The 26,423-nt window shown below is 50.6% G+C and overlaps 1 protein-coding gene across 15 annotated transcripts in view; it reads right to left on the bottom strand.

The window, feature by feature from the left end:
* Nucleotides 1-11,256: 11,256 nt before the first annotated feature.
* TLE3 (TLE family member 3, transcriptional corepressor) overlaps nucleotides 11,257-26,423 on the bottom strand; it is a 39,051-nt gene continuing 23,884 nt past the window's right edge. For 4 of the 15 annotated variants that reach the window (XM_054387863.1, XM_054387866.1, XM_054387873.1 and 1 more), the window contains 14 exons: nucleotides 24,262-24,466; nucleotides 22,711-22,727; nucleotides 19,293-19,412; nucleotides 18,744-18,794; nucleotides 18,408-18,563; nucleotides 18,138-18,270; nucleotides 17,122-17,303; nucleotides 16,272-16,348; nucleotides 15,823-16,072; nucleotides 14,683-14,930; nucleotides 14,235-14,382; nucleotides 12,811-12,961; nucleotides 12,292-12,368; nucleotides 11,257-11,364 (listed from right to left, as the gene is read on the bottom strand). In XM_054387863.1, coding sequence (XP_054243838.1) covers nucleotides 11,257-11,364; nucleotides 12,292-12,368; nucleotides 12,811-12,961; nucleotides 14,235-14,382; nucleotides 14,683-14,930; nucleotides 15,823-16,072; nucleotides 16,272-16,348; nucleotides 17,122-17,303; nucleotides 18,138-18,270; nucleotides 18,408-18,563; nucleotides 18,744-18,794; nucleotides 19,293-19,412; nucleotides 22,711-22,727; nucleotides 24,262-24,466 — 1,923 coding nt within the window. Of the gene's footprint in view, nucleotides 11,365-12,291; nucleotides 12,369-12,810; nucleotides 12,962-14,234; nucleotides 14,383-14,682; nucleotides 14,931-15,822; nucleotides 16,073-16,271; nucleotides 16,349-17,106; nucleotides 17,304-17,341; nucleotides 17,351-18,137; nucleotides 18,271-18,407; nucleotides 18,564-18,743; nucleotides 18,795-19,292; nucleotides 19,413-22,710; nucleotides 22,728-24,261; nucleotides 24,467-26,423 lie in introns of all 15 variants that reach the window. The other 11 variants (XM_054387867.1, XM_054387874.1, XM_054387872.1 and 8 more) reach the window with 7 other exon arrangements.

Raw genomic sequence — 26,423 nt, 5'->3', positions numbered from 1 at the left:
CTGGAGCCCTGCAGCAGGCTGCCCAGAGAGGTTGTGGAGTCTCCTTCTCTGGAGAGCTTCCAAACCCCCTGGCCATTGTGATGCTGGGCAAGCTGCTGTGGGTGCCCTGCTTGAGCAGGGAAGTTGGAGTGGGTGATCTCCAGAGGTCCCTTCCAATCCCCACCGTGCTGTGATTCTGGGACTGCTGTGAAACACGGGGCAGAGCCCATTCCAGGGGTCAGGAATGGGCTCATTACCCAGGGTTGGGCTGCAGGGGAACACAGAGCTGTGTGTGCACACGTGCTCCTGTGCATGCAGCTGCCTTTATCATTTCACCCATCTTCTCCCCAGGGGTGCTGGAGTGGGGTGGGGAATGGGGGATGGGGGGGGAGTGGGAGGGGAAGGTTTGACTTTTATGTGTGACAATAAACCCCAAACTTTCATTGTAGCAGAACCTTGGCTGCTGGAAATGGGACTCGTTAATTCCAGAGGCTTGTTTCATCTCAGCTCAACACTCAGAATGAAGCTAGCTTGCTTGCTTTCCTTCCTTTCTTTTTTTTTTCTTTCTTTCTTTTTCTTTCTTTCTCTTTCTTTCTTTCTTTCTTTCTTTCTTTCTTTCTTTCTTTCTTTCTTTCTTTCTTTCTTTCTTTCTCTTTCTTTCCTTCTCTTTCTTTTTCTTTCTTTCTTTCTTTCCTTCCTTCTCTCTCTTTCTTTCTTTCCTTCTTTCTCTTTCTTTCTTTCTTTTTCTTTCTTTCTTTCCTTCTCTTTCTCTTTATTTTTCTTTCTTTCTTTCTCTTTCTTTTTCTCTTTCTTTCTTTCCTTCTTTCTCTTTCCTTCTTTCCTTCTTTCCTTCTTTCTTCTTTCTTTCTTTCTTTCCTTCTTTCTTTCTTTCTTTCTTTCTCTTTCTTTCCTTCTCTTTCTTTTTCTTTCTTTCCTTCTTTTTCTTTCTTTCTTTCTTTCCTTCTCTCTCTTTCTTTCTTTCCTTCTCTTTCTCTTTCTTTCTTTTTCTTTCTTTCTCTTTCTTCTTTCTCTTTCTTTCTTTCCTTCTTTCTCTTTCCTTCTTTCTTCTTTCCTTCTTTCTTTCTTTCTTTCTTTCTTTCTTTCTTTCTTTCTTTCTTTCCTTTCTTTCTTTCTTTCTCTTTCTTTCCTTCTTCTTTCTTTCTTTCTTTCTTTCCTTTCTTTCTTTCTTTCTTTCTTTCTTTCCTTCTCTTCTTTCTTTCTTTCCTTCTTTCTTCTTTCCTTCTTTCTTTCCTTCTTTCTTTCTTTCCTTCTTCTTTCTTTCTTTCTCTCTTTCCTTCTTTCTTTCCTTCTTTCTTTCTTTCCTTCTTTCTTTCTTTCTTGCTTGCTTACTTTCCTTCTTTCTTTCCTTCTTTCCTTCTTTCTTTCTTTCTTTCTTTCTTTCTTTCTTTCTTTCTTTCTTTCTTTCTTTCTTTCTTTCTTTCTGTCTTTCTTTCTTTCTTTCTTTCTCTTTCTTTCTTTCCTTCTTTCCTTCTTTCTTTCCTTCTTTCTTTCTTTCCTTCTCTTTCTTTTTCTCTTTCTTTCTTTCTTTTTTCTTTCTCTTTCTTTCTTTTTTCTTTCTCTTTCTTTCTTTCTTTCTTTCTCTCTTTCTTTATTTTTCTTTCTCTTTATTTTTCTTTCTTTCTTTCCTTCTCTTTCTTTCTTTCCTTCTCTTTCTTTCTTTCCTTCTCGTTCTTTCTTTCCTTCTCTTTCTTTTTCTTTCTTTATTTTTCTTTCCTTCTTTCTTTCCTTCTCTTTCTTTCTCTTCTCCTTTCCTTCTCTTTCTTTCTCTTCTCCTTTCCTTCTCTTTCTTTCTCTTCTCCTTTCCTTCTCTTTCTTTCTCTTCTCCTTCCCTTCCCTTCCCTTCCTTTCTTCAAGATGAATTGGGGAGCAGCCAGCATTCCTCCAGGGAAATTCTGTAGTGTTGATGCCATAGGAATTTACCTTGGGTTAAAATTGGAGAGAGGGAGGGGCAAAAAAAGAAAGGAGGAAAATAAAGCCAAAAATAAAGGTTTGAAACCATCAAATGCTACTATTCCTAACAACAAGTTGGGGGGGGGTGGGCAACTATTTATTGATAGAACATTGAAGGAGCCAAGGGCTCGACACAAAATACTCACATGAGATACTTCTAAGTCAACTACAGCCTGAAAGAAATATGATGTGCTCAGGGGAGGTTTAGGTTGGAGATTAGGAACAATTTCTTGCCTGCAAGAGTGGTCAGACATTGGAACAGGCTGCCCAGGGAGGTGGTGGAGCCACCAGCCCTGGAGGTGGTGGAGAAACCTGCAGGCATGGCACTTCTGTGTATGGGTTAGTGGTCATGGTGGTGTTGGGTTGCTGGTTGGACTTGATGATCTTAGAGGTCTGTGACTCTATGTGATTTTCTTCCCAGCTGTCAAGGAGGACCATCATGCAAAGCTCTGCTGTTAAAAATTCACATCAGCTTGGCCTCTGCCTCCAAACTCAAAAGGCTTCCTTCCATCTAAAGAGGAGGAGAAGCTTCTTTGGTGTGAGGGTGCTGGAGCCCTGGAGCAGGTTGCCCAGAGAGGTTGTGGAGTCTCCTTCTCTGGAGAGCTTCCAAACCCCCCCTGGCCATTGTGATGCTGGGCAAGCTGCTGTGGGTGCCCCTGCTTTAGCTTTAGGGGGGGTTGGACTGGATGACCTCCACAGGTCCCTTACAACCCCACCCTGCTGAGATTTGGGGACTCTGGTACTCAACACCACGTTTTCACTGGGCTTGCTGCTCCTGTGCCTCCCTGTGGCAATGTGCCACTCGGTCATGGTTTGAGAGCCCCCACTTGGCAGGATGGTTCCCTCGTGGAGTAGGGTTGGGCTCATCCAAGTGCTTGAGAATATAAATACCTTGGAGCCAGAGAATCACAGAGTTGTTTGGGTTGGCATCCAAGATCATTGAGTCCAACCATTAACCCAGTCCTGCCAGGTCACCACTAATGATGTTCCTCAGCACCATGTCTGTATGGCTTTGAAACCCCTCCAGGGATGGGGATTCAACCACCTCCCTGGGCAGCCTGTTCCAACATTTGAGAACCCTTTCAGTGAAGAAGTTTCTTCTGATGTCCAACCTAAACCTCCCCTGGGGAAACCTGGGGCCATTTTCTCTTGTCCCATTCTCGTTCCTTGGGAGAAGAGACTGTCCTCCACCTACCTCCAACCTCCTTTCAGGGAGCTGTAGAGAGCCAGAAGGTCTCCCTCCAGCCTCCTTTTCTCCAGCCTAACCAACCCCAGGTCCCTCAGCTGCTCCTCATCAGTTCTGCCCTCCAGACCTTTCCACCAGCTTCATTGCCCTTCTTCTGGATTTGCTCCAGTCCTTCAGTGTCCTTCTTGGAGTGAGAGGCCCAAAACTGAACCCAGGGTTCTAGATGTGGACTCAACAATGCCAATGGTGGTGTGGGTTGATGGTTGGACCTTTCCAACCTTGATGAATCCATGACTTTCTGATTTCTTCAGTGGCTTAAACCTCTGGAGATTTAGTTTTTTGGTTTGGTTTTGGGGTTGGTTTTTTGGCCATGTTATTTTGTGTTGATTTTAGGGAGGGGCGAGGGGGTGGTGGTGTTATTTCAAGAGGCATGAAGCCAAATTAGGTTTTCTCTATTCCCACACTTTCCCACTGGGATTCAACTGAAGCAGCACCACTAGGAAGAGCAGAAAGAGAGTATCTCCCTCTCTGGAGATAATCCAAGACTCGCCTGGATGTCTTCCTGTGTGACCTGCTCTAGGTGATCCTGCTCTGGCATCAGGGCTGGGCTGGATGATCTCTTGAGGTCCCTTTCAGCCCCTAACACTCCGTGATTCTGTGACAACCAGCACCTTGCCACCTCTCTGCCAGCTGCTTTCTCCCTGCCACATGAAGCGAGGCTGCCACCCTTCCAGCGGGTACCCAGGGAGGGGAGGAGGCAGGGCCACGTTGGTAGCTGAAGTGTCTACGCCAGGAGCAGCCTCCCCGCCGCATTCCAGACAATGGGAAGGCAGAATCATTCATTATAACTCAATTACAGTAATTAAACCTGGTGGGCTGCAGAGGCAGAGCAGACGAAGGGAGCGGTGCCAGCAGAATTTACACTCCGTGTCATCCGCCAGCGATGACAACAGCTGATGGTGCCCACAGCCTCCTCCTGCCATCTGTTCCCCCAGCAGCCAGCTAGGGATGGCACGAGGTGGCATGGCAAGTGAGAGGGTGCTGAATGGAAACAAGGGTGGGAAAGGGCTCAGGGTGCCCTCCCATGGGTTTTGTGCCCCTGAGAGTGAGGTAACAAAGGCTGATGGTGCCCACAGCCTCCTCCTGCCATCTATTCCCTGAAGAGCCAACAGGGGTTGGCAGGAGGTGCCGCAGCAAACAAGAGGGTGCTGGATGAAAATGGGGTGGGAAAGAGCTCAGGGTGCCCTCCCATGGGTATTGTGCCCCCGGAGGTGCTGGCTGTGTCATCCCAGAGGATAAGAGAACAGCCCGATGGTGCCCACCACCATCTCCACCTGCTCTAGGCAAGGGGCACATGGGCACCCTGGGGACACATCACATCACGGAAGGCTTTTTCCAAGCCACATGATTCTGTGAAGCATGGAATGGTTTGGATTGGAGGAGATCTCCAAGCTCTTCAAGTCCAACCATCAACCCAGCACTGCCAGGCCACTACTAAACCATGTCCCTCAGCACCACACCTCCATGGCTTTGAAACCCCTTCAGGCATGGGGACTCCACCACTGCCATGGACAGCCTGGGCCAGGCCTTGACAGCCCTCAAGGGGAAGAAATTGTTCCTCATGTCCAACCTAAACCTCCCCTGCAACTTGAGGCCATATCCTCTTGTCCTATTGCTTTTTTCCTTGGCAGAAGAGACCGATCCCCCCTCTGCTCTCACCTTCACCTCCTGCTGTGTCCCACCAGTGTTGGCCAAGGCTGAACCCAAAGCACATAAAAGAAAAAGCCCTGATGAGCAAATAAGGACCTCAAACCTGGATAGGTGATGCTGGGATCTCTGTCATGATGAAGTGAGGCTATTGAGCACTAGGGCCAAGAGCTCAACGAGCATCAGAGTGACCAGTCATGGTCCTCACACCTCCTCCAGCAGCACTTCCAGAGGTCAGCACAAACCAACCACCAAAGGACAGCGTTTTTCTGGGAACTGTTGGCAGCAGAAGCCACAGTGGGTCAAGCACCCAAAGAGTCAACATCAAGGGTTGGAGCTGAGGGGGAAGGAGATCATAGAATCACAGAATGGTTTGGGTGGAAGGGACCTTAAAGACCATCAAGTTCCACCCCCTCTACCATAGGCAGGGACACCTCCCCCTAGAGCAGGTTAGAATAGAATCATAGAATCAGTCAGAGTTGGAAGGGACCTCAAGGATCATCCAGTTCCAACCCCCCTGCCATGGGCAGGGACACCTCACACTAGATCAGGCTGGCCAGAGCCTCATCCAGCCTGGCTGCAAACACCTCCAGGGATGGGACCTCAACCATCTCCCTGGACAACCCATTCCAGGCTCTCACCACTCTCATGGGGAAGAACTTCTTTCTTAAATCCAGTCTGAATCTCCCCACTTCCAGCTTTATTCCATTCCCCCCAGTCCTATCACTCCCTGATAGCCTAAAAAGTCCCTCCCCAGCTTTCTTGGAGCCCCCTTCAGATACTGGAAGGCCACAAGAAGGTCACCTCAGAGCCTTCTCTTCTCCAGACTGAACAGCCCCAACTCTCTCAGTCTGTCCTCATAGGAGAGGTGCTCCAGCCCTCTGCTCATCCTGGTGGCCCTTCTCTGGATACCTTCCAGCATGTCCAGGTTGCTCAAGGCCTCATTCAACCTGGCCTTGAACAGCTCCAGGGAGGAGGCATCCCAAAACTTCCCTGGGCAACCTGTTCCACCCTCACTGGAAAGATGCTGAGCTCCACCTAAACCCTTCCACTCCTCTACTCCTGGCTGTAGGAAATCTTCCACCAAAGTATTTCTTGCTGGTTTTTATCTTTTAATGGTCCCTTGGGTAAGCCTCCACCACTGACCCTCCCCACTCCCATCCTGCTTTCAGTGCACTCAGCACCAGTTACAGCCAACCATTATCAGGAAGCTCCAGAGCTTGCTGCTGCTTTTTGTTTCTCCCTCGCAGCAGGTCCTGTCATGTTCAATCCATCACAGAGAAGCTCCCAGAGGACATCTACATATGTCCTAGTTGAAGGAAGGAAAGTGCTTTGTCTCTGTCCAGGGGCATCCAAGCTGGAAGCTCTGGAATGTAGGTGTTCAAATCATCATAGAAATCGTCAGGGTTGGAAAGGACCTCGAAGATCATTGAGTCCAACCTTCTACCCAACACTTCCATGACTGCTAGACCATGCCAAGTGGGTGGGCAGTATCCAGAGCCTCCTCTTGGCATCATCCTGGGGTGGAAAGGATAAGGATGGGGAGTGGGGGAGAGGGAATCCATCCTTTTGGGGTGGTGGGATTGGTTCCAGGCATGTGGGGTGATGCCACCAGCACACGGCTGTGGTGACCTTGTTGAGGAAACCAATCTAAAAATCACAGAATAGAATCATGGAATTATTTTGGTCAGAAAACACCTCTAAGATCAAGTCCAACCATCAACCCAGCACCACCATGGCCACTAAACCATGTCCCAGAGTGCCATGTCCACACATTTCTTCAACACCTCCAGGGATGGGGACGCCACTACCTCCCTGGGCAGCCTGTTCCATGCCCGATCCCATCCCCCTGCATCCCACCCCAAGCCATGGGCACCCCAGGTGTGACATTCCACCTTGCTATCCATCCCACCCATGCAGGGTGCCAAGCAAGGTGCCCTTTCCTGCATACCTGAACCCTCACTGCAGGGTTCCAGCAGCTGGGGGATGCTTTGGGGAAGAAAAAAAAAAGAAATTAGGGAGTTTGGGGTTCCTGTGGGATCACCCCAAGGGCGATGGATGAGATGGCCAAGGAGGAAGGAGAACATTTCCCAGCAGTGCATCCTGGGATGGAGGGAGGAGAAACTGAGGGCTGGAGCTGGCTGCCCACTGGATTTATCCTCCAGCTGCTCTCCACCATCATTCCCTCGAGGAATAGGGTCCCCAAACAAGGGGAATCCCTGGGTAAGAGGGGGTCCAGCAGCCACCAGAATACTGGGAACAGGGAAAAGGCTGAGGGTTGGAGCTTTCCCCAACAATCCCACTCTTGATTCATCCTCAGCTGCTCTCCACATCCTTCCCATGAGGAATAAGGTCTCTAGGTGAGGGAGAACCCTGGATGAGGGGGATCCAGCAGCCACCTGGGAACAGGGAAAAGCTGATAAGCCAATGGCTGGAGCTGGCTGCTCCCATCATACCACCCTTGATTCATGCTCCAGCTGCTCTCCACCCTCATTCCAACTGGGAATGCCATCTCTGGATGGGGTGGTGGGGGTTGTCCTGTTGCTCCCAGCCCCACCATGCAGCAATCCCTCTCTTGCTTTTATGACCACCTCAGGGCAGGCTTTCAGAGAGCAAACGCTTTGGAGACAACTTTGCTTTCAAGTTCAGCTTCATTACATTTAACTTTTATTAACTTTTTTTTTTTTTGGCCTTTTTGCTCCCAATTTTTTTTCCTTTTTTTTTTTCTTTAATTTTTATTACAAAAACCAGTTGCAGTTATTAACAGCTGTACAGATTCTGCTACATACTTTGGTGTAAAGTTGAGAAGTCTGACCTAGGACCCTCAGCCACCAGCTCTGGCACATGTCCTTCTTTTCCTTTTATTTCCCTTTCTTCCCTTAATTTGGGGGAGGAAAACAAAGCCCTGACTTTCAAACCAGTTTGGTGGCAGAGGCAGCTCAAACCTCACCCCTCCCCAGCCCTTCTTCCAACATTCCCATCAATCCAAAGAGGACAAGGGGATGGATGCTCCAAGCAGCACGGGGTTGGATGCTGCACCAAGGACTTGGACTGCAGGAGGATGGGGATGAAGAACAGCCCCAAAGCACACTCAGGGCCTGGCTGAACCCTTCAGTGAGTACCAACACGGCTCTGGGGGCTTCTTCAGAGTCACTTTTTGGAGTGAAACCACCCTCAGAACCACTCTCCCTCAGTGCAGGTTGGTTTTTGATTAGCACACAAGCTCCAGCCCCTCTCCTTTCCCAGGAGGAGAAGCCACACTAGAGATGACATCAACATCCCCACCTTATTTTCTTCTTGAAAAGGAAAAAAAAAACAACAAAAACAACAAAAAACCCAAACAAAAAAAACCACAAAACCCTCAAAAACCTTTTAATGTTTATGGGAACCCCCACCATCTCCCATCAAACCTGCTACCAATCCTCCTTGCTGCCACCCATGCACCCCAAAGAGCTGGGTACCACCTGCCCCTTGTCCAAACCTCTCCCCTGACCCCCTAAAATAAAAAATAAATTGAAAAAAAAAAATCACCACTTTTCTTCTTTTTCCTTCTTTCTGCCCAGCTTCAAATCCAACAATTAAAAAATAATCCATAAAAAAAGGTGGTATCAAAATTCTCTTCCATCTGCTACAACACAGGGTGAGCTCTTCTGCTACACAAATACTTTTATTTCCTGTTAGGTCTTTTGGGGTTTGGGGGAAAGGAGGGGATTTTTTTCTTTTTTTTTTTTGTCTCTTTCATTGATTTTTTTTTAAAGTACAAAAGGCTGAAAGCAGGGAACTGTGTGTGGAAAAAAAAAACAAAAAAGAAAAAAGGAAAAAAGATTTAAAAAAGAAGAAAAAAGAAAAAAGGAAAAAGAAAAAAGGAAAAAGAAAAAAGAAAAAAGAAAAAAGAAAAAAGAAAAAAGAAAAAAGAAAAAAGAAAAAAGAAAAAAGAAAAAAGAAAAAAGAAAAAAGAAAAAAGACAAAAAAAGAAAAAAGAGAAAAAAAGAAAAAAGAAAAAAAGAGAAAAAAAGAAAAAAAGAAAAAAAAGAAAGAAAAAAAAAAGAAAGAAAAAAAAAGAAAAAAAAAAGAAAAGAAAAAAGAAAAAAGAAAAGAAAAAAGAAAAAAGAAAAAAAAAGAATAAAAAAGAAAAAAGAATAAAAAAGAAAAAAGAAAAAAGAAAAAAGAAAAAAGAAAAAAGAAAAAAGAAAAAAGAAAAAAAGAAAAAAAGAAAAAAAAAGAACAAAGAAAAAAGAAAAAAGAAAAAAGAAAAAAAAAAAAAAAGAAAAAAGAAAAAGAAAAAGAAAAAGAAAAAGAAAAAGAAAAAGAAAAAAGAAAAAAGAAAAAAGAAAAAAGAAAAAAGAAAAAAGGAAAAAGGAAAAAGGAAAAAGGAAAAAGGAAAAAGGAAAAAGGAAAAAGGAAAAAGGAAAAAGGAAAAAGGAAAAAGGAAAAAGGAAAAAGGAAAAAGGAAAAAGAAAAAAGAAAAAAGAAAAAAGGAAAAAGAAAAAAGAAAAAAGAAAAAAGAAAAAAGAAAAAAGAAAAAAGAAAAAAAAAGAAAAAACAAAAAAGAAAAAACAAAAAAGAAAAAACAAAAAAGAAAAAACAAAAAAGAAAAAACAAAAAAGAAGAAAAAAGAAAAAAGAAAAAAAGAAAAAAAAAGAAAAAAGAAGAAAATAATAAAAAAGGAAAAAAAGGAAAAGAAAAAAAGGGAAAAAAAGAAAGGAAAAAAAGGAAAATTAAAAAAAAAAAAAAGGGGGAGAAGATTTACTCCAACCTCTAGACCACAGAAGACAACAAGACCATTGTACAACCAACACCAGCCCCTTGGGTTATTTTTTTTTTTTTCCTCCACCCCACCCCACCCCCAACCACACACAAACCCTACTTGTTAGTAAACTCTTGCTCTTAAAAAACCAAAACTGTATTTGTTTGTTTGTTTTTTTTTTAAAGGTTATCAATTCTAATTCTTTACTTTCATTTGAATACAAAACACAGAAGTTGCTATTTTTTTTTCTCTTTTTTTTTTTCTTCTTCCTTTTTTTTTTTTTTTTGTTTTCTCTTTTCTTTTTCCTCTTTCATGGCTCCCTGAGCTGAATTGACTTTAAAACTTCCTTGGAAATCAACTCCTTGTATCTCTTCTGTCCGAAGACCAAGAAGGGCTTTTGTTGTTTGTTGGGTTGCCGTTGTTGTTGCTGCACAGCGTGGGGCTTCCCCTTTTCTCCAAACATCCAAGCACAGAAAAACCAAAACCAAAACGACCCCAAAACGTCCATATAAAAGAAAAAAAAATAAAACAAAACCAAAACAACCCCCAAAAAAATAATAATTAAAAAAGAAATAGGTGATTTGTGTTGCTTGATGTCCCATCGAGTTAAGCTGAGGAGCCAAATTCTCAGCAGCATTTCCTCACCATCACTTAAAACCAACACCCAACAACAAGTGGGAACTCAACGTTGAGTTTGGTTGAGGTGCTGCTAGAAAGGGGGAGGGAAGGAGGAGAAAAACCAAACAAACAAAAAAATTCATGATCCTGAAGGATGCTCCAGGATGAAAGGGTGGGTGGGGGAAGAGAACAAAACCCAATTAAAAAAAAAAAAAGAAAATAAAAAATAAAAAGTTTGCCACCACCAAGAAGAAAAAAAAAAAAACCAAAACAAAAACCATCAGTGGAAAAATTACAATTACAGCAGACGAAAAATACACAACTAGTGTAACTGGGGAGGGGGTCCCCCCAACCCTTCCAACTCTATTTACTAGTCCAAATATTTACATTTTGTTTTTTTCACAAGGATGCACCCCCCCAAAAAAAAAAAAAAAAAAGAACCCCCCAAAAAAAAAAAAATCAATAAAAATTAAAAGTCACAATAAAAAAAAAATTAAGTCCTTTATAGTGCCACCAAAAGCTCAGACGGAAAGAACTGGAAACAAACAAACAAAAAAACCAGAAATCCTCTCCCCCCACCCCACCCCCCCAAAAAAAAAAAAAAAAAAAAAAAAAATCAAAATAAACCCATCCCCCCCCCCCCCAAAAAAATTAAAATAATAAAAACAACCCTAAAAACAACCAAAAAAAACCCTAAAAAAAAAAAAATAAATCTTCGTTCAGGGCTTCAATGTGTGCCATAGTTGCAGACCTCCTCCTTGATCCGTGGTGGGGTTGGTGGAGGTTGAGCTCTCCAGAGCGTTGCCGGTCCATGGGTAAAATCCTTGGGGGGAGCAGTTGGTAGGAGGGGAGGAGGGGAAGGAAAATCACCCCAAAGGTTTCTGGCCGTCGGTGGCCACTCCGAGTTCTGCCCCCATCGGGTTGGCGTTGGGCTGTACAAGCTCCTGGCTTGGAAAAAAAAACCAAAAAAAAACCCCCCAAAACCCCCCCCCAAAAAAACAAAAACCAAAAAAATCCCAAAAATCCAACCCAAAACAAGCATCCACCATTAGTAGATGACCTCGTAGACTGTGGCCTTCTTGTCGCCAGAGCCCGTGACGATGTATTTGTCGTCCGCGGAAATGTCGCAGCTCAAGACGGACGACGATTCCTTGGACTGCAGGGATGGAAACAGAATCACAGAACGTTAGAGGTCGGAAGGGACTCCCTCCAGAGATCGAGTCCACCCTCACCCCCTTCCCCCTCCTCTGCCACATAGGGTAGTCCGCACAGGACCGCACCCAGGTGGGGCACTGAAAGTCTCCCGAGGAGGAGACCTCCCCCCGCAGCCCACTCCAATGCTCCTCCTCACCCCCATTGCCAAGAAGTTTCTCCTCAGGCTGAGGTGAAACCTGCTGTGTTCAGGTCTCTATCTGTTGTTCCTTGTGTTATGACTATGCAGCACCCAAAAGAGGTTGGCCCCATCCACTTGATGCCCATCAGGTTTAGGTTGGATGTGAGGAACAGGGTTTTTGGTTTTTGTTTGACTGCAAGAGTGGTTCGGGCATTGGAACAGGCTGCCCAGGGAGGTGTTGGATTCACTGTCCCTGGAGGTGTTCAAGAAACCTGTGGGCATGGCACTTGGGGTCAATGGTTTAATGGCCATGGTGGTGTTGGGTTGATGGTTGGACTCAATGACCTTAGAAGCCTCTTCCAACCAAAAAAAAAGAAGAAAAAAAAAAAAAATCAGAGATTCCTAGAATGGGTTGGGTTGGAAGGGACCTTAAAGATCATCTTGCTCCAACCTCTCTATCATGGGCAGGGATACCTTCCACTAGACTCATCCAACCTGGCCTCGAACACCTCCAGGGTGACCCTCTAATTCTACTCCACGATTCTAGGTTGGTTTCCTCAACAACACATCCACAGCCAAGTGTCACTGGGAGCATCACTACATACTTGGGACCAATCCCACCACCCAAAAAGGATGGATTTTTTTTTCCCCCCACATGCGTTATCCTTCCACCCTAGGATGATGCCAACAGGAGGGTCTAGATGCTGCCCACCCACCCTGATGCTCCCTGCCCAGGAAGAAGTGTCCTACCTGGAAGATGCTGGCTCCGTAGGGCGTCCTCCAGGCATTGAGCAGGTTGTCTTTTCCAGTACTCACAAACCATTTTCCTGTGGCCAGGGAAGATGATGTCAATAAGCAACAAAAGTGCTGCTGCTGGATCTCCAACCCATGGCCAATAGCACTGAAGCCACCACTCAGACCCCATGACCAGCCTTCCCCTGTTCTCTAGAGGCTTCTGCCTGTTGACACCCTCAGAAACTGGAGATTTTGGAGAAAATGGGAAATCTGGAGATGTTCCATAGATGCCCACCTCAAGTCCTCTCTTGGCGGGACATGCAGCATTGGTTCCCCTCCTGCAATGCCAGAGGGCAATTTGCAACCCACAATGGGATGGTTTTAGGGGGATAATCCTCCACCATCATGGGATAGGTCCTGCTGGAAGCCTCCAATCTGAACCCACCACCACCACCACACCCCATGCATTGTCCCTTCCTGCCACGGTCTTTGGTGGTGACTACAGGAGCAGAACTTAGGGTCAGAGGCACATACCGCAGTAGGCAAACTTGAGGGAGAGGACACAGCTCTCATGGAGGTGCAGTTGGTACTTGTCAGGTTTGGTGTGGTGCAGAACTTCCACGTTGCTGCTCTCCATGCCCACCGCCAGCCACTCGCCCGTCGGGCAGTAGCCCAAGGAGAAGATCTATGGTGGGGACACAGACGTGGTCAGAGATGGGGTTTGTCCCCACCAGCTGTGCCTGCAGCCCCCTGACCAGGCTGTGCCTGGAGAACCACCACCCCTGTGTCCACAAACTGTTCTCCATCAGAGATAGATACCAATGATATGGGCATGAGCCAAACTGGGGATGACCTCTTGTTGACTGGGGTTGGAAGAGACCTTTAAGAACATTAAGTCCAGCCATTACCCCAGCACTGCCAGGTCACCACTAAACCACTCCCCTCAGCACCACATCTCCATGGCTTTGAAGCCCCTCCAGGCACAGGGATTCCACCACTGCCCTGGGTCAGGCCTTCACAACCCTTTCCATGAAGAAATTGTTCCTCATGTCTAACCTAAACCTCCCCTGGGGCAGCTTGAGGCCATTTCCTTGTCTTACAACTTGTTCCTTGGGGAAAGAGACTAACCCCCATCTGGCTCCAAACTCCTTTCAGAGAGTTGTAGAGAGCCAGAAGGTCTCCCCTCAGCCTCCTTCTCTCCAGGCTGAACAACCCCAGGTCCTTCAGCTGCTCCTCACAAGATTCATGCTCTGGACCCTTCACCAGCTTCTCCTCAGCAGTCCTGCTCTGCCCAGGGCAGCCCACATGAAATGCAGCCACTTCCAGGGACAGTTCTGTCTCTGGACAGAAAGTACCTTTCTAGCACCTCCTCCAGAATAGGAAGATCAGTGCAGAAAGCAGTGAGACTGAGTAAGTTCTAAGCCACAGGTACTTGTGGGCTGGAAAATACAGTAGCCCAGCTTCTAGATGCTCAGCTCCATGGGGACAATCCTTTGAGCAGGGCCTGTTGTGACAGGACCAGGGGTGATGGTTTGAACTAGAAGAGGGAGATTCAGACTGGAGAGAAGGGAGAAATGTTTGACACTGAGGGTGGTGAGACCCTGAACCACGTTGCACAGAGAGGTGGGAGATGCTCAATCCCTAGAATCATTGCAGGTACATCCGCGTGTTCAGAGAAGTCACAGGAACACCAGGAGAGCTCCAGCCCCACAGAGACTTCTGCACTTGCTGAGAGACACAGGCCCCAGGTTTGCTCCTCTAAACAAGGGCTCTGGGAGGATGTGCAGGATCAATCCCAGCTCCCATGGAGGTGCCGCTGTGGAGGTGCCCTCCACAGCCACGCAGAAGCTGCTGAGTTGGAGGGATAAAGCCCTGCATGGGGGTCTCCATGAGGAACTACAAGACCAGGAGGTGCAAGACCAGAACGTTGCCCTCCTCCAAGGTCACCTCTTGCTTACCTGGGAGGTGAAATCATGCTGCTGGAGCTGTCTGCCTTCCCGCAGGTCCCAGGAACGCACCGTGTTGTCCAGACCCCCCGTCCACAACTTCGTACCGTCGTGGGAGATGTCTATGCAGCTGGCACCGTCTGTGTGGCCTTGGAATTGCCTGCAAGCAACCCAAACCAAGGCAAATCTTCAAGGGGAAACACACTTCAAAAGAGCTGGAGCTCCAGAAACATCTCTGGAGCTTGCCCACGCCATGGGAAATCCACCCCTGGAGCAACCTTTTGCTGAGATTCACCAGCCTGGCCACACTCAGTTACAACCAAAGCATCACAAGATAGGGCTCTTGTCACCACCCTCAAGGTCCCAAACAACCAAAAACATGGTCAGAAGGACCCCAGATAACGGAGAAGACAAAGACTTGGAGCTCCCAACCCTCCTGCCACGGCTGGAGGTTGCTCACCTGACGAGGGTCTGGTTGTGCAGGTCCCAGACGGCGATGTTGCCGTCGCTGCAGCAGGAGAAGCAGACTTTGGCGTCGGGGCTGATGGCCAGGGCGTAGCAAGCAGGGGCAGAGGAGGTCAGCTCGGCTTTGATGCGAGGGGTGGGGGAAGCCAGGTCCCAGATGGTGAGGGTGCTGGCTTCTCCTCCCACGATCAGCGTGCGCCCATCAGGGAGGAGCTTGCAGGAGCGGATGTAGTTGTCCCTGTTCTGGAGGGGAAAGAGGTGTCACTGGGAGGGGCAAAGAGCGATTCACAGTGCGATGGAGCTGGAAGGGACCTCTGGAGATCATCCAGTCCAACGGCCCTGCTAAAGCAGGGCACTCACAGCAGCTTGCCCAGCATCACAATGGCCAGGGGGGTTTGGAAGTTCTCCAGAGAAGCTCTCCACAACCTCTCTGGGCAGCCTGCTCCAGGCCTCCAGCACCCTCACACCAAAGAACTTTCTCCTCCTGTTCACATGGAACCTCCTGGGTTCCAATTTGTGCTCATTGCCCCTTGTCCTGTCACTGGGCACCACTGACAAGAGTCTGCCCCATCCTCTTGCTGAGCATTGAGCAGATCCCCTCTGGGTCTGCTCTTCTCCAGGCTCAACAGCCCCAGGGCTCTCAGCCTTTCCTCCTCAGAGATGCTCCAGGCCCCTCAGCATCTTTGTAGCCTCCACTGGACTCTCTCCAGTCATTCCCTGTCTCTCGAACTGGGGAACTCAGAACTGGACCCAGGACTCCAGGTGGGGCCTCAGCGGGGCAAAGCAGTGGGGAAGGAGAACCTCCCTTGACCTGCTGGCCACACTCTTCTTCATGTACTTAGGACACCATTGGCCTTCTTCACCCTGAGGACACATCACTGGCTTGCGGTGCCCTTACTGTCCACCAGCACTCCCAGGTCCTTCCCCTTAGAGCTCCTTCCCAGCAGCAGATCACCTTCTCCCCTGTACTGTTGGAGGGCATCATTCCTCTCCAGGGCCAGGCCCTACAACAACGCTTGTCAAACTTCATGAGGTGGGGGATGATAGGAGGGACAGATGCTTGGGGACCACCAAGAACCCGCCACGAATCGCACGCCCACGAGCGCTGCTCCAGCATCCTTCACAGCCCCCTTACCAGACAGTCCAGCTGGGAGATGGGGCTCTTGCTGCCCGGCTGGCTGATGTCCCAGATCTTCACGCAGCCCTTGCCCCCGGTGTAGACGTGCCTGGTGGGGTTGCTGATGGTGACAGCACACACCACCTCCCCGTGGCTCAGCGTGTTGATCTGCCGGGCGTGCCGCGGGATGCCGGGGCCGGCCAGGGCGTCGTGGGGGAAGGGCACCGGCTGCATCTGCCCGTCCGCGCTCACGTGGAAGGAGTAGGCCCTGCCAAGGAGGCAAACAGCCTGGTCAGCCACGCACACAGAGCTCTGGGGCTCCTCCAGCAGGAGAGGAGGCTGGGTGCCCCACTGCCAGGTCAGGAGGCTGTCGCTGCTCTTCAAGAGCTTGGTGGGACCCAACCCGGTGAAGCCCCAAGTTCGTCACCACCACCCAGCATGCCAAAAAGAGACCAAGAGGAGCTTACGGTTTGCCTCCAGGGATGGAGGCCAGGCTGGAGGGCAAGCCAGGGGCTCTCATGGGTGGATGTGGGTCGAAACCAACCTGCCGAGAGACACGTGGGTGTGGGTGAGGTCGGACGTGTGCTGGACACGCAAGCAAACGTCTTCCCCATCTGCAAGCCTCATGACACCCTCTTCATAGAATCACAGACTGGTTTGGGTGGGAAGAGACCTTTAAAGGTCATCCAGCCCACCCCCTGTGCAGTCAGCAGGGGCATCTGCAGCCAGAGCAGGTTACTCAGAGCCCCAGACAACCTGACCTTGAATCATTCCAGGGATGGGGCCATTCTCCCACCTCTCTGGGCAACCTGGGCCAGCATTCCACCAGCCTCATAGTCAAGAACTTCTCTTTCCCTGCTCCAAAACTCCTCATTATTTATTCCGTGGCCAAAACAAAAGGAGTATGAGGGGAGCGATTAGGTAAAGGCTTTGTGGACGCAGGGATAGGTAGGACCACGGTCCCCTTCCCTGTGGTGTCCCCAAGCTCCTGGGGCAAAGGGAAAAGAGGGGGGAGCTTGGAGCATGAAAAAGGGTAGCACATGGCCATCACCATGTGGGGGTGATTGGTTGGACTTTAATCATCTCGGAGGTCTCTTCCAACCTGGCTGATTCTGTGATTCTCAGCACCTTTCAGTGGCGGCCAGCTCCAAACGCAACTGGTGAGGTGCCTCGATTTCACAGCTGGCACCAAGGAGACCACCCCCAACCCTGCCCCCAGGCCCCTACCACCACCACCCCAGGCCCTCCCCCTGCCCTCCACCCCACCGGGAACGCCAAGAAGGAGCTAAAAGTGCTACGTACAGCTCCAAAGCTCACCATTGGCGACCGGCCATAGGCGGCAGCGGCGGCGGCAGCGGCGCTCATCTGTGGGGGGATGTTGTGGAGCCCAGCGTAGGCACCAGGGCTGGTGAGGGACCCATTCATCTCATGGTGGCCCATCATGGCGAAGGGAGCTGCGTAGGAACCAGTGAGGGAGATGGGTGTCCGTAGGGCTGAGGCTGTAGGAGGGTTGGGGAGACGGTCAGGGGGATGGAGCCCACCAGCCCTCCCAGAGAAGAGCAGAGAATCGTTTCGCGTGGAGAAGACCTTTCAGGTGGTTTTTGAGTCCAACTGCTAGCCCAGCACTAAACCTCTGCACTTCAGCTACACAGCCTTTGAAATCCTCCAGGGATGGGGACTCCAACACTGCCCTGGGCAGCCTGGGCCAGGCCTTCACAACCCTTTCTATGAAAAAATTGTTCCTCGTGTCCAACCTAAAGTCTCCTGAGGCAACTTGAGGCCATTTCCTCTTGTCCTGTCGCTTGCTCCTTGGGAAAAGAGACCAAGCCCCACCTGGCTCCAACCTCCTCTCAAGGGGTTATAGAGAGCCAGAAGGTCTCTCCTCAGCTTCCTCTTCTCCAGGCTGAACAGCCCCAGTTCCCTCAGCTGCTCCTCACCAGACCCTTCTCCAGACCTTTCACCATCTTCACCACCCTTCTCTGGCTCTGCCCCAGCTCCCCAGTGTCCTTTTTATAGTGAGGGGACCAAAACTGACCCCAGGATTTGAGGTGAGGCTTCACCCCCACCCCTAGCCAAAGGGGACAACCACTGCCCTGGTCCTGCTGGCCCCACTGCTGCTGATCCAAGCCAGATGAAATGGCTGACCCTCCACCCTCACCCCATCTCTGGCACAGGGACCACCTGAGCTACCAACACGCCAGTCCCACTCTGGATTAAGCCCCCAATAAACCTGGAGGCTTCTCCCAAAGCTGCTGTGCCCCCAAAGGTGGCCACAGGCTGAAGCCACGCTGGGTGCAGCAGCAGAGAGGTGGCAGCAGGGGACAGTTACCCACCCAGAGGGTCCATGCCCGTTGGCTTGCCGGGCATCGGCCGCAGCCCCGGGGTGCTGCTGGTCCCAGGGGTGGGAGCATCGTTCCTCGGCGTCGGAGTGTTGGACTTGAGCCCGGGGGTTGAGGACTTGTCGTTCTGCATGGAGAAGGGATGGACACCAGAAAGGATGAGGTTCTACCACTGCTGTCTGCTCAGCAACCTCCCAGACCCAGCCAACAGCCACAGCTGGTGAGACCCCAACCCCACCCCCACAAGGAACAAGAAGGACGTACGTGTCCCAGGTCCTTAGTCTTGGATGAGGGAGTGCTGCTGGAGGAGGCCACCGAGGCTGGGCTGTTGGGTGCGTCCCCCTTCTTCAGCCCACGGGCTTTGTCTATGCCATTCTCTGGTGGGGAGTGGGCTGGGCTGACCCGGGGGGTGGCAGGGTCCTGTGGGACAGGAGAAAGCGTTGGCACCACCGGAAGGAGGGAGGGTTCTCACCAGCGTTCCCTTTCAGGGTGAAGTTGGGTTGGGAGTCTCTAAGGCATCAGCCCCAACCCTCAAAACCTCACCAGGCTGTGAGGGGAGGACCAGAACTTCCAAATCCCACCCCCGCAACCATGGCTCACCTCGTTGGAGACATCGACCACCAGGTCGTCGCTCTTGTCACCATCACTGTCCTGAAACACAAAGTGAGTCACATCAGAAAGCTGCCAAACCCTGGGGTGAGAAAGAGTCCCCTGAACCCCAGCCCTAGCAGGACACAAGCCACCCAAAGCACCTTTGGAAATCATTAGAATCATGGAATGGTTTGGGTGGGAAGGGACCACTGAAGGTCATCTTGTCCAACCCCCTGCAGTCAGCAGGGACAGCTGCAACTAGAGCAGGTTGCCCAGAGCCCCACACAATGGGTCCAGGCTTGGGACATCTCCCACCTCTCTGGGCAGCCTGGGCCAGGCTCTCACCACCCTCAGTGTCAAACGTTTCTCCCTTCTCTCCAGTCTGAATCTCCCTCTTCTAGTTCAAACCATCACCCCTTGTCCTGTCAGAGGTAGTCGCTGCTCAAAACCCTGTCCCCAGCTTTCTGATCTGGCTTTAAGCACTGAAAGGCCACCAGAAGGCCTTCCCAGAGCCTTCTCTCCTGCAGGCTGGACAACTCCAAACACAGTGACCCTCACATATCGGCTCATGCTGTCCTTCTCCTCTGCTTTCCTCTTCTTGGAGTCAATGCTGTAGTCCGTGGAGCTCCGGTGCTTCTCGCTGGCCCTCAGGCTCTCCGAGGGTGAAACCGAGTTGTTCTGCAACAACAGAAGACACTTGCAAGTTGGGAACAGGACCTTCAGGAACATCAGCTCAGAAGATGTCACACCCCCACCCTTCAGCCAGCACCAAGCTCCAAATCCAGCCCTTTCCCAGACGGCAAGACGCCAATGGTGGAGTGAGACTCCATGGTGTTCAAAGCCAGAAAGGATGGGGGGGGCCTGAGCAACCTGCTCTAGTAGGAGATGTCCCTGGCTGTGGTAGGGGCTTGGAAGCAGATGACCTCTAAAAGTGTCTTCCAACCCAAACCATTCTGCGGTTCCATGTTGTGACAGGATCCAGGCTGGGCTGAAGGAAGGCCACCACTGAACTGAGCATTGCTTGGAGATACAGTGATGCTGTTGGGTCTTCTCCATCCCAGCAAAGCTACTTATGGCTACCTCATCCACAGAAGGAAAAAAAGCGAGGGGCAGGGTGTTGGTTGAAAAGGCAAACCCTGGGAAGAAGTTGTGTTTGATGACAGCAGCTCCCAGGAGCTTCTGGGATCTGCCACAGTGGGAATTGGTGAAGCAGAGAGAGGAAAAGCTGTGATCCTGTAAACTAGCCCCATCTTCATCACCCTCCTGAAGTTCAACAAGGAACCTCCTGAAGTTCAGCAAGGAACCTCATAAAGTTCAGCAAGGCCAAGTGCAGGGTCCTGCACCTGGGGAAAAACAACCCCTGGCACCAGAAGAGGTGAGGAGTGAGCTGCTGGGAAGCATTCTGGGAGGGCTGATGGACAACAAAGCCACCATGACCAAGCAATCTGCCCTTGTGGCCAAGAAGGCCAATGGTCTCCTGGTGTAGATGAAGAAGAGGAGGTTCTCCTCCCCCTCTACTCTCCCCTAATGAGGCCACAGCTGGAGGACTGGATCCAGTTCTGGGCTCAGTTCAAGAGAGTCCAGTGGAGGCTACAAAGATGCTGAGGGCCCTGGAGCATCTCTGTGAGGAGGAAAGGCTGAGAGCCCTGGGGCTGTTGAGCCTGGAGAAGAGCAGCCCCAGAGGGGATCTGCTCAATGCTCAGCAAGAGATGAAGGGTGGAGGGAAACAGGATGGAGCCAGACTCTTCTCAGTGGTGCTCAGTGACAGGATAAGAGGCACCAGGCACAAACTGGCACCCAGGAGATTCCACCTGAAGAGGAGAAACTTCTTTGGTGTGAGGGTGCTGGAGCCCTGGAGCAGGCTGCCCAGAGAGGTTGTGGAGTCTCCTTCTCTGGAGACCTTCCAAACCCCCCTGGCCATTGTGATCCTGGGCAAGCTGCTGTGGATGCCCTGCTTTAGCAGGGAAGGTTGGGACTGACTAACCTCCAGAGGTCCTTTTCCAACCCCCACCAAGCTGGCATTCTCTCAACTCCCACCCCACACAGCCAGACCCCCCCTACCCCTCAAAGCTAAGCCCGAACCCTTCCCCTAAGCTCCCTCTCTCTCCCCCCCCCCCGGCTTTTCTTCTTCTCCCTGGCTGAAAGGGAGAACTAAAGCAGTTCATGTTTCTCCTCTCTCCCCAAATAAGCAGCTTTGGATAACACCAGGGTCTTTCTTCTCAGCCAGTGAAGCTGAAAACCCCTCGCAGCTACCCAAGAATCATGTCAAGCATTTAGAGGCATCGATCCGTCCCCGCCCCGCTGCTGGCCCACAGCCAAGCAACTCAACATGATTTTGTTGTGTGTGTGTGTTTTGTTTTGGTTTTTTTTTGTTTTGTTTTTTATTACCCAAGCAAAAGAGAGAGGAAAAAAAAAAAAAAAAAAAAAAGGCTTGGAAAAGAAAAAAAAAAAAAAAAAAAGAATGACTAACCCTGATTATCCTACAGCATTAAAACCTCCCCAGGGAACACCCCTGGGCTTTAGTTCATCCATCAGGAACGTTCCCATCTCCAACAACCTCCCCCCCACCCCCCGCCCTTTCTCTTTGCTGAAGAGGCAGGTTAATGATGGCCAATTCTCCTCTCTCTACACACCACCCCCCCTTCCCTCATTAAATAGCATTTTTCTTCCCCATCCTCCCCCCCCCACCAGCTCTCAAAAGGGCCATTTGTGGGCTCAGCTCTGCAGCAATTTCCTGCCATCCCCACGGATCAGCCAAGCTTTGTCCTGCCAGTTTGTCCTCAGACAGCAGCATTGTGTGAGCTGAGCCCCCCCATGAAGCTTCTGCCACCTTCTTTTCCCCCCCCAAAATAGCCTTCTCCATCCATCCATGCTCAGCCAGCCAAAAAACAAGACCCAGACCATCCTGGTAGGACCACAGATGTAAAGCAGCCACACTGCATCTCCTAACCCCTTCTTCTCCCCCCAGAATATTATCCACAGCCCTCTCCATCCATGTTCAGCCAGCCAAAAAACAAGACCCAGACCATCCTGGTAGGACCACAGATGTAAAGCAGCCACATTGCATCTCCTAACCCATTCTTCTCCCCCCAGAATATTATCCACAGCCCTCTCCATCCATGTTCAGCCAGCCAAAAAACAAGACCCAGACCATCCTGGTAGCACCACAGATGTAAAGCAGCCAGACTGGATCTCCTAACCCTTTCTTCTCCCCCCAGAATATTATCCACAGCCCTCTCCATCCAAACACAAGACCCAGACCATCCTGGCAGGACCACAGATACCAAGCAGCCACACTGGAGATGATGGTTGCCCTCCACCACAATTATTTAGCTGGTTGGTTAATTGCTTAACCTTCCAGCTCCTACTTAATGCAGCGTAAGAAGCCCTCCCCCTACTCCTCCCCAAACCCATCCCCCCCCCCAGATTAACTGACCCAAGAGAACAGAAGAGTGATCAGGAATGGAACAGCTTTGCTAATCACCAATGAGGTTAGGAGCTGGGTGGACTTGATCTCTGCTCATTCCTGGGGCTCAGTCACTATCAAACACAGGTTTGAACCCCATCTCCTCACCCCAGTCAAGGGGGAGGGTTAGTTTGTTGGGGTTTTCTCCTCCCCCCTCCTTGATTTCTGTATTTTTATTACTTTTTCTCCACTGGAAAGGTTCTCAAAGCCTGGAACAGGCTCCCCCCCATGGAGGTGGTTGAATCTCCATCCCTGGAGGGGTTTTCAAAGCCACAGAGATGTGGAGCTGAGGGAGGTGGTTTAGCCCCAGCCTTGGCAGAGTCAGAGAGCGGTTGGGACCTGACCTTGAGAAGGTCTTTTCCAACCCAAACAATTCTGTCATTAAACAAGCCCTGTGGCAAGAGGCATCCCTGGGGCTGACACCCAGGAGTCTTGGTTTTAAAAGAGGCAAGAGATGACCCAAACCCATGAAAGCCCCCAGGACAAAAGGAGGAGGTGAATGGGACTTACTGCACTGGAATCTCGCTCTGGGAGCAGCAGCCAGCGGCAGAGGGGAGGTCGCAGCCAAAATAAAGAGAAGGCAGAAAAAAAACAAAAAACAAAAAACAAAACAAAGTTAGAATGAGGCTTAAAGCAGAAAAATAAAACCTAGAAGCTCCTCCTCTTCCTCCTCCTCACGTGGGCTCCTGCCTTAACCCAACACCTCTTTGGCTTTGCTGCACAACTCCCACCTTCATTCCTCCATCTCCTGCCCAGCTCTCTGTGTCAGCATGATCAGGTGAAACAGAGGGAAAAAAATGGAACTGCCCTGAATGGCCTCAACCTGAGGCTCTTGTACCCAAAGTCACAAACCCATGAGAAGGTCCCAACTGCTCATTTCCAAGGCCACAGCAGCAGGATGTGGCTTAACCATTACATTGCCCCAAAGCAACCTCCTTTTGCCCAGGAGCTTCCAACAAAATTAAGGTAGTTGGATAATTGCCACCAAGATTTTTTTTTTTTCCCCCCTCACTGGTTTTCACAGGGAAGCAAAACACCCCAAAAACTACCTGAAGAGCCCAAGAGCTTCATGGAGCTGTTGGAAAACTGCCCTGGAAGTGGGTGTGTTGAGGGGAAAGACCTTGTGTCTTCATGGGCTCATGAATATCAACCAACGCTGCTGGTGTGCAACCAACTCGTGCCCCAGGGGAGGTTTAGGTTGGACATGAGGAACAATTTCTTTCCCCTTGAGGGTTGTCAAGGCTTGGCCCACACTGCCCAAGGCAAGTGGTGGAGTCTCCATCCTTGGAGGGGTTTCAAAGCCATGGAGATGTGGTGACCTGGCAGTGTGGGGTTAACGGTTGGACTCCATGACCTTAAAGGTCTCTTCCAACCAAAGTGATTCCCCAAATCCCCCAGGGGATCCTGTCAAGCTTGGCTCATACCTGGATGATCCAGCTTCCTTTAGAGAAGGAAGCTTGCTTTGCCATGAAGATATGGCTGAAAGGGGCCTCCAGCAAAGCCTATGAGGACTCAAACCCAGGTGAGAGCTCGAGGGGCACACAAACAATTCAACCAAGGTCAACCTGCCCAGTCTCCAAGAATTCTTGGGGCAATTTTCACTCCCTGCCCTCAATGAGCACAGGGAGGAGCAGTCTGAAGGCAAGTCCCCTCCTGCCACCTCCCAGAGATTCCTCCCCCCACCCTCTTGAGCTTCTCCCAAGTTCCTCAGTGAACAAGCAAAGCAGGGAGAGCTTTGGAAGCTCTCACCGGGGAAGTCAATGGTTGGACTCAAGGATCTTAGAGGTCTCCTTCAACCAAAATGATTCAATGATCCTGTGAGTATCTTGCAAGAAGTGACCTCATCTGCCTTGGCCACCAAGGATGGATTTAGGAGCCTGAGCATCATTTAGGGAAAGCTGCATGCCTAAAAACACCAACCCAAGCATTCTACCAAGGGATGGGGTGGTGGGAGGCAGCAGAGAAGCATCAGGGGTTCCACACCAGGGGTTGCAGCAATGAGAAGACCCTGGAGACAACACCAACCCAACCTCTCTCTCTCTTTCTCTCTCTCCCTCTCACCTCTGTGGTCCAGGTCATGATGGTTCTTCTCATCCTTGACAGCAAGGTGTGCCTGGCTCCCCAGGGCTCCAAGAGCCAGCAGCCCTGAGCTGCTGCCAGTGACTGGTGGGATGCCTGGTGGCTGGAGACCAGAGGGATGTGGTGGCAGCTGGACTGGGGGCCCATGAGCAGCATGGGAGAGGTGCTGGGCCTGGAGCTGCTGCTGCTGCAATAAAAGGACCAATAAGCCAAGAAGGAGCACACAGCAAGTCATCAAGAGCAGTGGCAGGAAGGTGCCACATGGCTGGTGTCACCACCAGCAAGGAGATGCCCTGCCCTGCTGCCTGGAAGGAGAAGCCCCATTAGCAGAAGCCCCATCAGCAGGAGGGATGGAAAGTGCTCCAGGCACCTATCAGATGCTCCCCACCACAGCCACCTATAACAGGAGGGTGCCCCAGGGATGATGCCCACCATTGGCCTGGCAGCAGGAGTGCAGGCATGGCACACACACCCCACACCAGCCCAGAAGGACACTCAAAACAGGTCAGCATCATCACTGCAGACTTGGAGGTTGTCCTTCACTCAAAGCAATTCAACATCATCACTGCAGACTTGGCTTTTGAGGAGATATTAAGTAAAAAAAAACAAAAAAACAAACCCAAACCAGAAGAAAACCCACCCAGGACACTGCAAGTGGCTCTGGCTGGAGCACCAGGTGCTAAAGACCACCACAGAGAGGACACTCAAGCATCCAGGACCTTCTCAGTTAGGAAAAAACTCGACTTCTTTGCTCAGGACCAGCTTTGAGGAGCTTGATGAGAAGAAAACCACCCAACCCATCACCTTGGTCCCATCCTGTCACCCTGCTGCTCATGGTCCCCTCCAACAGCACGTTCAGAGATTCACAGAATGGTTTGGGGTTGCAAGAACCTTGAAAGATCATCCAGCTCCAACCCCCCTGCCACGGGCAGGGACACCTTCCACTAGACCAGGTTGCTCAAAGCCTCATCCAACCTGGCCTTGAACATCTCCAAGGGAGGAACCATGGGTGCTGGGCATCACCACCATGCCACATGGGTGGCTGCAGGGACCCATGGCTGGTCTCCACCTCTCCATGGCTTCAGGGAACTGGGAGCTGCAGCCCTCCCAGTACACTGCCAGCTTGAGTTGAGCTGGGAAAAGCTGAACTACAGTTTGGGGGTGGAGTAAGGCAACCCCAAACACCTCCCTGTGTTCCCATTTCAGACACAAACTGGAAAACAAGCTGAATTCCCAGTTCCTTTGGGTCTGTCCTTAGAGGTGGCACTTCCAAGAGCCCCAGACCACCCCTCCTGAGGCTCCTTCATGCCAAGGACACCAACAATGCAGCCAGGAGGGTCTCAAAGATTGGTGCTCACCTTCCCAATCCTCCTGCCTGCACCCATGGCCACCTCCAGCAGCATCCAATTAGCTGCACTTGGCCAACTGGCCTACTCCAGCAGGGATTCATGCTGGAAGGGGACATCTGAGCTCCAGCTCAGCTTGGATCAGGTCTTCCTCCACCCTGATGCCACCAGCATGGCCGAGGTGGTCACCAGAAAGATGACCACCAGCCAGGATCCCATGGCATGCTGATGGGACACCACCACCACCCCACATCCCTGCATGGGGCACCCCAGAAGCCACCAGGGATCCTTTCCTACAAGGTTCAGAGGGGCTGAGTCCCAGGCAGAGCTGCTGCCAGGCCACCAGAGCACCAGTACCACCTCCCAGCAGGAGGGATCCAACACTTCCAAGGACCTACCCAGCACATCTCCACCAGCTCTGTGAGGAGAAGCACCTGGATATCCCCAAAGCACAGCACTTGAGGTGACCCCCACCTCACCCCAATAGAGGGTGGGCTGTGCTGGGGACATCCCAGGCAAGCACCAGCTGCTGCCCCACAGCTCCCAAAACACACTGGAGAAGCAGGTGCCAACCAGCGGGGTCCTGCCCTCACCTCCACACAGGGCACAGCTCAGCCCCACCAAGGAGCACTGAAGAGCCTGCTTCCCACCTCCCAGCAAGTCCAGTGCCCACCAGTGCCCACCGTGTGCCATCAGACCTCCACATGCCCCCAGGCTGCAGCCATCAGCTCTGCTGCAACGCTCTGCAGGCGGACCCAGAGCTCCAGCAAGGCTGAGGGCACCTTGCAAACAACCCTT

The sequence above is a fragment of the Indicator indicator genome, chromosome 16 (assembly GCF_027791375.1).
Source record: "Indicator indicator isolate 239-I01 chromosome 16, UM_Iind_1.1, whole genome shotgun sequence".
NCBI classification, from domain to species: domain Eukaryota; kingdom Metazoa; phylum Chordata; class Aves; order Piciformes; family Indicatoridae; genus Indicator; species Indicator indicator.
The sequence above is the reverse complement of the archived record's forward strand: the minus strand, read 5'-3'. Positions and strand labels throughout refer to the sequence as shown.